The sequence below is a fragment of the Aplysia californica genome, unplaced genomic scaffold (genome assembly GCF_000002075.1).
Source record: "Aplysia californica isolate F4 #8 unplaced genomic scaffold, AplCal3.0 scaffold00465, whole genome shotgun sequence".
Taxonomy (NCBI): domain Eukaryota; kingdom Metazoa; phylum Mollusca; class Gastropoda; order Aplysiida; family Aplysiidae; genus Aplysia; species Aplysia californica.
In genome coordinates, this window is record NW_004797735.1 from 108945 (window position 1) to 119013 (window position 10069).

At 42.8% G+C, this 10069-nt stretch overlaps 1 protein-coding gene across 1 annotated transcript; it reads right to left on the bottom strand.

The window, feature by feature from the left end:
- Positions 1-3239: 3239 nt before the first annotated feature.
- On the bottom strand, positions 3240-6725 carry LOC101851140. The gene is made up of 2 exons (XM_005105333.1): positions 6602-6725; positions 3240-4254 (listed from the first exon to the last, which is right to left on the bottom strand). Exon 2 carries the CDS (start codon positions 4083-4085, stop codon positions 3588-3590), a length of 498 nt encoding a protein of 165 aa, XP_005105390.1. The 5' UTR covers positions 4086-4254; positions 6602-6725; the 3' UTR covers positions 3240-3587.
- Positions 6726-10069: the final 3344 nt, after the last annotated feature.

The window sequence follows — 10069 nt, forward strand, 5'->3', positions numbered from 1 at the left end:
CCCCCTTTCTCTCTCTTAGATTATAAACTCTGTCTTCGCCACTCCCCAGACTTTGCAGGGAAATGGTTACGACGTCTGCACCCGTCTCGAGTTTTCGCCCTCGCCTGTCTATGTGGCAGCTCGGAGTGTGCGCCCGTCAAGGGCTATATATATCGTGAGCACAACATCGACAGTCTGGCCGATTATTTATCCCTTTTCTCGAAACGAGAGCGTCTGAGGCCTGACATAAAGCTGCCTGCAGAAGATGCTATCACGCTCTTTGTAAACTTCGCACCAGAAAGACGGGTAGGCGAAAACCTTCACCATTCCCAGAACAACATGGCACATTCTCACAACGTAAGGAATGCCGGCGGCATCTCTCCAGCCTGCCAGTTCCGCTATAACTTGGTCACTCGCGCTCTGCGTTCTTCGAGAAGTCTTCGAGTATTCTTCCTCGCATGTCCCAGCAACGGCGTAACAAATCATTCTGCTGTTGTTAATGATAAGAAGATTAAAGTCACAAACGTGCATCTTCCAGACCGGTGGCGCCTCCTGTCTTGCCAGTATGCACAGATAGGGCTTCACCGGGGCCGGATGGCGAAATACCGGATATTTTGCTGCTTATCTTATTGTAGTCTGACTAAGTGAGCCATGATTTAGGATGAGAGGTTGGTTGTTAAGAAAATCCAATTTCAGTTCTCAAATTCATTGTTAATGCACAACTTTGTTATTTTCTTTCGTAAACCAAAACTCATCAAAACCTATTGTTTTTTCAAGTTGTCGAAAACGTGTCAACACAGTACTGGCCACAATATTTAGAACAGTGCTTGCCAACCTAGGCGACAAAGCTCACAGTCACTACGGGGCGAATTGGTCATTGTAGTGAGCAGCGACATCTGGGTAGAGACAGATAATATTAAAATCTGATGTCCTACGAGTCATGGAAATGCAATGTACATTAAGGAGGGCAGTGAGGAAACTTTATGGCCCTTTTACATGTAACGATAAATTACACAAAAACTGGACGATCTAGCGATCATACAAAAAAAACCGCTAGGTGTAACCATAAAATTGTTAAAAATTTGGACGATTGAACGATGGTTTGGAGACACGGTCGAGAAACAAGCGCTGCTTGGTATTTTCCGTGCGACTACGTTCAGATTTGTTGAGGGAGACGCGCTGTGACGTAGATTCACTTTGAAATTTGCCGCCGCGCAGAAATCAACTCAGGACTTGTTTTAGTAATTACCGTACGTAAAAACTGATTTCATATTCGGAATCAGCGTCTCAAAATACGAAAATTTGCTCGCAGAGAACCTGATTTGGTGGGTTATTATTTATATTTTAGCAACTTTATTATTTTGGAAGCTGTGCATCAAGGTCACTCAGTGCGTTGCACATCTGCAGTCAAGTCAAAGCTTCCAGTTCTACACACAACAAGGTAGGCCTACAGTATGGCCACCCTTTTCTAAAGACACTGTTCTGCTATATAAAAATGTACAGGGGAGGGGGGAGGGTGGCCTTCTGTGATCTAAAGGTAGTGTTCGCCTTTCATTCATTAGGTCCAGAGTTCGAAGCGTTCACATAAAGAGCAGCGAAGACAAATCGCTGTCGTCGCAAAGAGACATGGTGGCTTTATGACAAGGAATCTCCTCAATCGATAGAAAACTGGACGATAGATAGATTGGAATGAGTAAACAGACAACACAGTTCGATAAAACGGACAGTTCTCTCATACGACGAATCTGATACTATTTATCGGTGCGTGTAACCGGGGCTTTAGCCTCTTAAAAGTGGCGTAAGTTCTTTTCTCACCACCGAGATGACGCTATTGCCTTACAGTGAATGGGCTCCTCTTGTTGACAGCAGGCTTAAATTGTCATTGTACGAGAACTGTTGTCTCCGGAGACCAACAAAGATTCCGTTGATTTTTTTTTAAGATTGAGTGTGGGGAGGAGGGGTTACAGTACATATTATAAATGTTGACAAGAACTGACCTAAACCAACTAGTACTACTGCTAGTAAAGTGCACGTCAAAAGTCATGAGTGACGGACAGTGCGGATATCAGAATAAAAGATAACACATGTAATAATAGTCGCGTTATCCAACCGCTCATTGACATGCGGCTAAAAGTATTGTTTCTGGAATATTCCCGTTGTCTTCCACGAGAAAGCCCTACATTCTTACGATATTTTTTCAAATATGTTGAACACATACTATAGAAGAAGTAGAAGAAACTACTGCACATCCGAAGACCACGAATCAAAGTCATTGTTCTAAAGGGTCAGTACTGTTTATATTGCTATCACTAAAACAAGTAATTCTCACGGTTTCCATAAATCAAGTCTACAGGTAAAGCCCGACGTTCTACTTTTACCGCAAAATATCATTGAAAATCATTTGATTTGAAATTGACATTTACTGTAATTCACAGTAATAATATTAGTGCAATTGTATAGAATATATCAGAGCTTCTGGGAAAATAAACCTTTCCGCGAGAGCTCTATCAGCACCAGATTGGATTTACCCTAAGCTACACTTGTGAAACTTCTCAAAGACAAACCGTTCACTGACTGTGTCAATCTCCAAGTGAGCACATCAAAGAAAACCAACGCCTGTTGTGTATCGCGTGGGCGCTTCGTCATCTCAGGCAAAAGACCTAGGTTCGATTCCCGTGTAGGGAGAATTCTCTTTTATCGAGTATCGCCATCCATCATTCTGCTGGGACGTTTTTGTAGCTCTCTCAGCCCAGGGTGGCCATGACAGGCAGGGCCGAAGCAGCCCTCCTCATAAAAGATCTAGATCTAAATAGTGTCGGCAGGGACGTAAAAATTATACAATTACAATTGAACGTATCGTACTTTCATAATAAATTTGCTTTACCTGGCAACTGCATGGGGATGATCAGATCAAGGTACTAGAGGAAGGTGAGCGGGAAGAGTCTAGTCTACACTCTACAACAAAGGAAATGTCATGCCATGTTCTTTCGAGCTGAAAGTAGTAAAAGTCAAAAGCAAATGTTCATGTGTGATTGTCATAACATTTCACCTTTCTCGATGAGAGCAGAGGGCTTATTCCCAACCCTACTCCTCTTAAAAATAAAACTGATAACGACAGACAGACAGACAGACAGACAGACAGACAGACAGACAGACAGACAGACAGACAGACAGACATCCTCTGTCCACCATCGCCACAATCCATAAGTACCCGGTAAGCTTTTTATAAAGAACCCAAAAATTACCAGGAATGCTGTCTGTAATAGATTTGAAATTAGGTCTTTATTGCTAACTTCTTTTCGGAAAAGGTTATCACATTCCTATGGCTTCCTTTACATTTGTGTTTGATGGAGAAAGGGAAAAGACAAAGTAATGTCCAGATCTGGGGGGGGGGGGTAGCGTAAACCCAAATCTGGACGTTGCATTGCAGAGTCGCATTGGCGTGTTTCTGTGTTGTGTCCATAGCCTCAGTTGATGCTGTTTTAGTTTATTAACCGCTGCAAATATCAAAGCTGTTATTTCCTTTCTTGTAAATTATCAAAACAGTTAAAGCATTGTTAACTTCGAGCAATTTTTAAGAGTATGGCCTTATGACCACTGCATGCTTCTCACGGGCTCACTACCTCCGGCTCCATCAAGTCTTTGATTCTGCAGGACGAGGGCGACCGTGTACGAAGGGGCCTCTTGTTGGCTTGTGTGCTGGTCTCGGTTTGCTTTCGAAACGGGAACACTTGCTCCATGGACTGCTTGTACCGATTGGCCATCCTCATGGCCGTGTCTCCCTTGAGGCGACGCTTCAGCGGCATGGGACTCCCGCCTCTGGTCCGCCCCGTGCCCTCATAGTCCAGCAGCAGATTCTCCGAACGTTTGAGAGCGTCGTCCAACACGACCTGCTTGCCTACGCTCTTGTCATTCGCCGGTAGCTCTGGGAAGAGCACACCCTTCAGAGATCCTTCACAGCGATGGGCGACAAATTTGGCCACGGATCCCCGGAGCCTTTGGGGTTCTCTCTCGGGAGTCGTGGGTGTTGGGGTGATGAGCTTCAGCAGCTTGTTCATGGCCGCTGGGTTGAGGTCAGCGGGAGCCGACTCGCTCGTCTTCTCCATGCTTGAGGATGCAAGAAGTCCGCTGGTCACGCGCAGTCCTGAAAGAAGTGGTACCGCAGCCAAACGTCGGTCCGGGACACCAGAATGCCAATTCTTTTCACGCGGACCTCTGAGTTTTTAATCCTCCCCCTGATCGCCTGCCCACCCTTAATAGGGGGGAATTTGGATTCTGAGGAAAAGGGAAATTTTTACAACTAAGTAGTATGTTGAGGGTTGATTTAAAATATAAGACTGTGAACAGTTTCTAACTTGTTAATTGTTTATGCAAATGATGGAGAAATAAGAAAAAAAAGAGAATGCCACTGTATTGATCCAAGCCACTCGTCGTCGTGTCACTCTTTGTAGTGACACAAAACAAACAAACAAACAAACAAACAAACAAACAAACCAAAAAAACAATCGACTGGTAACAGTGGTGTTCTGTATTTCTGAAAATGTTAGATCTATAAAAACAAAACGATTTCTGCAGTATTCATCACATTCTAAAGACCTTGTGTATTGGTTTATGAGGTTAACAAAAGAAGAGAGCATGGGTGGCATTTTTTTGTTTTAAGTTTGTGAATACTCGCACAGCCTCCTTAGATGTCAATTATATTAGCTCCTAGCCTAACACTACATAATAATAATATAACCTATATTCTGTGAGGCTGAAATGCAATCTCTACTTGAAGTGGAAGCCGTGCTCAAATTTCTATTGAGGGTCAATAAATAAATAGAATCAGATATAGATCTCTACATTGAAAATAACATAACAAATTGTACAGCATTAGCTGGTTACAGTTGCAACATTTAATATAACACGAAAAACTGTTGATGACTGAATGTTGCTCCTTTCAAGCTCCCCAACGACACCAATTAATTGTTGAGTTGGATTTTTGTTTGTTTGTTTGTTGTTGTTTGTTGTTTTGTTTGTTTATTTGTTGTTGTTGTTTTGGTTGTTTTGTTGTTGTTGTTTTTGTGGGGGGGGGGTTGGTGGTGGTTTTTGTGGCGGGGTTTTTTTTTGGGGGGGGGGTGGAGGTGTTGTTTGTTTGTTTTTCTAGAACCAAAGGCATGGCGTCTTGGTTTACATATCAAATTAAATCGCGTTTAACTTCATTATTAACACGAGCCTACAAATATGCCTACACTTCCATTGCCTCGTATGCTTCCCATTTTTAAGTCTTACGGGTCTGGTTAATTTGCGTCTCATTTACATGAACTTTTTTTACCTTGTTACTGTTGCTAGATCTAGCTCTTGTACGTGTACATCTTATTGTATTTTATAAGGTTTCGTCTAGACGCTGTGCTCAGTTTGATGTACATGTAAAGGTTTAGAGATTTATTGTCGTAAATACCAGCAGTATGCCCCTTTTTTTAGTTTTATGGTCACACGTTTTTCTTTAGGCCCCCATTACGATTTCTTGGTCAGAATAAAAACTTAATAAATTCGACCCTTCTTATCCTGGAATGATATTACGCTTAGTAGGCCTACTATTAAAAATACAGGGCGTCGCAGCCGATGATCAGTGTCGTTTTTGTTTTCTTATTTGCTTCACTGATGTTGATACCTACGTAAGGTTCAGCGATATGGAAAACAAACAAAACAATTCAACAAAAATAAAAAAGCTTCAAACAAGATGACCAGGAAGAATTTTACTAATAAAATGGAACGAATTTATTACAAATAATGAAGTGCTGGAAAGAGCTGGAATTGAAGATATCAACACAACAATAAAAGGAAGGAGATGGGGATATCTGGGACATGTTCTGAGAATGCCGAAGACAAGATTGCCCTATCAGAAACGGTATTGGAAACCAACTGGACAGAGAAAGCGGAGAAGACCAACTGGAAGCTATAGAGGCACAGTGAGAGATGAGGCAATCATCCAGGGCCTGGATGTGCCGAAATTCCAGGACGTGGCCAGGGACAAGCATGGCGTCGACTCCTCTCCGCCTTATGTACCTGACGGTACTGGGAGAGAGTAAGTAAATAAGTAAGAAACTAAGTAAGTAAGTAAGATATTGATACCAATAATCGCATGTCGTAAGTCAAAATAACAGCCAGTGGCGGTGGGTAGTGAAAGGCTCACAGGCCTGAGCCCCTCCCCCATCCCCACCCACCACCCCCAACTCTATCCCACAGAAAAAAAATGTTTCTCCATAAGCAGTTGAAACCGTTTTGAACGCACGCAATGCACACAGAGCCTAGGTCTACATATAGATCTAGATATCTATACGTTGAATACGTGGCGAGCTAAGGTATCAAACCTAACAACTGCAAAACATCAAATAATGGTTAAATTCAGGGCCCTGAAACCCCCCTGGGCCTACTCCAGGGGCCAAAACCGACGAATAACAATTGCGGGGTGGGAACTACCGAATAAGCGCCGAAAAATCATAACTGTTTAGTTTTTATTGCTTGCTATTTGGTGGTAAAGAAGTGGAAGCAGCCTAAGCCCCACCCAAATTTTGGTCTACCCACCACCACTGATAACAGCTTCTTTCTCTCCAAATGAACATTATGCTATTATCATTACCACAACTTCAGGGATCCTTCGTCAACTAGAGGAAACAGCAGGCAACAGGTAATCTAGACTGAGTTCACTCTGTCGGACTTGTCTGAGACAACCCTTTTTCCCACAGTTTCAGAATCGTACTCGTAAGTTGGTTAATGTCAATTCTGACGATGCTATTGGTTGGACTGGATCCAAAAAAAAGAAAATTAAGACCGAGAAAACAAATTGAATCCCGGCACGTTTTTAATTATGCTTTGCTTTTAATATATAGTTACGGAAGTAGCGCAATATTACTGGAGCTTTGAAATAGTCAAAGATTAGTTGTCTGGAAATTAAAATATAATTACAATCTGGAGTAAAATATCGAAAACTATTTTTTTAATTCAGGTATCGGTTCTTCAACAACAAGTTTGGCCCGAGTAATGTACCCGACACCCACACATTGTTACCATGGGCGCCGTGCAAAAGCATCTAATAACAGTGCCCTTTGACGTCTTGCGCAAAAAGGTTTTCCCGATAATAATGTACTTCTTACTCACTTACATTACTTCTTCTTTTTTTTCTTTTCGATCGCATTACACTTGAAGCACGGTATCTGTCATAAATTGGGCCGTCCTGCTCAGTTCATCTGTCGGCTCGTAGAGCTTCTCCTCTAGTGTCAGTGGGGTTGGCCACGTTTTCTGTCTCAGGGCCATGTGTGTCCTACACTGCTGAAGGATGTGTTCCACAGTTTGGTCCGCCTCTCCACACTGGCATTTTGGTGATTGTACTAGTTTAAAACATCTGTACATATATTGTCTCAGTCGTGTCTGTTGTGTTCTTAGTCGGAATATAGTCACCTGGTTGTTTTTTTGGCGTGACAGCTCATGGTAGCTATCTGATGTCTGTGGTGCTTTAAATAGTGTATTTATGATAGTTTTTATTTCTGTGTAGTTGACGCTGTTGTCTGGTTGCTCTTTCTGTGCTCCTAGTTAGGCCATCCTGTCTGCCTGCTCATTTCCTATGACACCACAGTGCGATGGAAGCCACTGCTGCATGATCCTCAGACATGGGATGTCCTCAATTACTTCTCGCAGCCTTGGTAGTTTGCCGGCAGTGATTGTCTGCAGTATTGACACGGCATCTGTTAAGAATACTACTTGGCTTTGAGGGTCTACCACATCCCTGGTGGTGTTTGCTGCATGTATTAGGTTAGGAGCCACCATCTCTGCTCTGTAGTTTGTACAATGCACCCTACTGGGACTGCCTCTGCTTGTCGTCGTCCAATTGGGAACTGTACGTACACTCCCGCTCCTCCTCTTTTCACAGCATCAGTGGCAGATCCCCCCGTATAGATCCTTATCCATGCTTCTCGGGGGTATCTTTCTTCATCAAACATGGACAGGCTGAGGGATTTCTTGCTCAGGTCGCTGTGGTTATCTTTTGTGGTGAACATAGGGATGGAAGTGCATATAATTGTGACTTACTTTGTTTTATCCTTCCTCTTGTACCATATAGTATATAGGGAGTCGAATGGATCGAAAGAGCTTTCGTTTTCTGACAAGCTGGATGGCCTGGCTTGGTGGGATGTTGTTGGTTTTCAGGATATCCGTTACATGCTCGATCCAGGTTTTTCCTTGGTCTTCCTCTTACCTTGTGCCCTGATATATTTTTGCTGTACGCTTTACTGGCAGGCTGGTGAGGTGTCATAACTGTCAAATGTCCAAACCACCTTATTGTTTGCTTCTGGGTGTAGTGGAAGACAGGTGTTGTTCCCACCATTTCTCTGATCCTAGAGTTTCTGATCATGTCACATCTAGTTTTGTTGACGGCTCTCTCCTCAGACATCTCACCTCGCAAGTGGTTATCTTGCGTTCCAGACTTTTGGTCAAGGTCCATGTCTGGCACTGGTATATAATAATGTACTCACAGAAAAAAAGTGTGCATACTTTAAACAGCCACAGCTTAATAATAGAAAATCAACAGCCGCTAAATTCTGAACAGAGATTTTAGGCATCGACCAAATGCCATGTAAGCTTCTGTATTGGACAGGGTTAAAACTGTCATCGTTCAGGACATTTTTCAGGACATTTTCCTGTACGTTAGTTTTTGGCAAATTGGGATGTCACTGTTTTCTTGAGCAGCAAAGTCCTTGCTAAGCGGGTGCAATGACCAGCCCTCTTTTCGGTACAAAATGTGACTCGTTGCTCTAGTGCTGGGGTGTCAGACTAAATCATACAGGGGGCCAAACTGAAATTACACTTAAGGTTGCGGGCTGAACTGGATAAACACACACTGAGCACCCTTTTAAAACACCATGAATTAAAACAGACAAATGTTGAAATAATTAGTAATCAAAGCTTTCCAATTTTTCTCTTGTTCCAGTTAGTGAGAGCTGGATGTTTGGCACCTTTTCTTAACAAGTTCGTTTATGTTTGGAGTAAGGTTCTGTGTTATGGAGATTCTGAGGATGGACTTCTCAGAATTCTCTCGGGAGCCGAACATAATTATTCGCCAGGCAGGATGTGGCTCACGGACCTAGCGTTTGCCACATGCGCCTTAGAGCATGAACTGCTGTCCACTTTGTGACTTAGAGGAAGACTTGATTGGTTCCGTTCCTGCTACCGCCGTGACTTGTCATAATGCTTACAACCGGTGGCTTGTGTACTAGTAGTACATGTACTAGAGGACACCCAGTAGGCTACTCAGTGCTCAGGGCAGGTTTTCGATAGCTTGAGAGCCGAGAGCCAGTTTATCAAACAGCAGGTCTGCTGATCGAAAACCACATGTCGGCCAGATGTTCGGACGTAGTCCTAGGCCCAACTTTTTTTTTAATCTGAGAAAAATATTTTGTCGAAATTCAAATTTTGAAAGTAAAAAAATGCAAGCAAAAATGTTTGATGTAAGCACAATTGTCAAAAGAACTCTCTCTCTCTCTCTCTCTCTCTCTCTCTCTCTCTCTCTCTTACTTGCGGATTACAACTTCGAAAGAAAAAAAAAATAAAAGCCCTCCATAAGGTATTTTCCTGAACGAGGGGTTGAAATTGCAACTTTTTCTTGACAGGCAAAGATTCAGGCCAGGATATCAAAATACGTTGGTTTAGTCACCTGCAACATATTAAATATGACAAAAGCATAATATCTTTCTTTTAATGAGGCTATATAGTCTACCTTTCAGGGACACACGTTTTACTATTTCGGGGTGGGCACTCAACGATCTTCATTGAGCAAAATAATGCCGAGCCCACGCGAGAGAATGCCGAAGGACGCACTGAAAAAGCACTTGAACAGCTCTAAATTCTCAATAAAAACCTCAATAAAGTGGGGTTTATAATAACACTAAACCGCCTCATAAAATTTCCAGACCTGCGTGACGGTTGTTCGTTGGACCCATCCCATCACACACTCTTTAGAGCCTTTTGTCATTGTCCATTGTATACTTTTTAGTTTGACCTACACACATACACACACACGCGCGTGCTCGTGCAGACACACATCCACACACACACA

What these genes read in the sequence shown, in the direction of transcription:
- LOC101851140 (XM_005105333.1), bottom strand. Translation starts at nt 4,085, where the DNA reads ATGGAGAAGACGAGCGAGTCGGCTCCCGCTGACCTCAACCCAGCGGCC.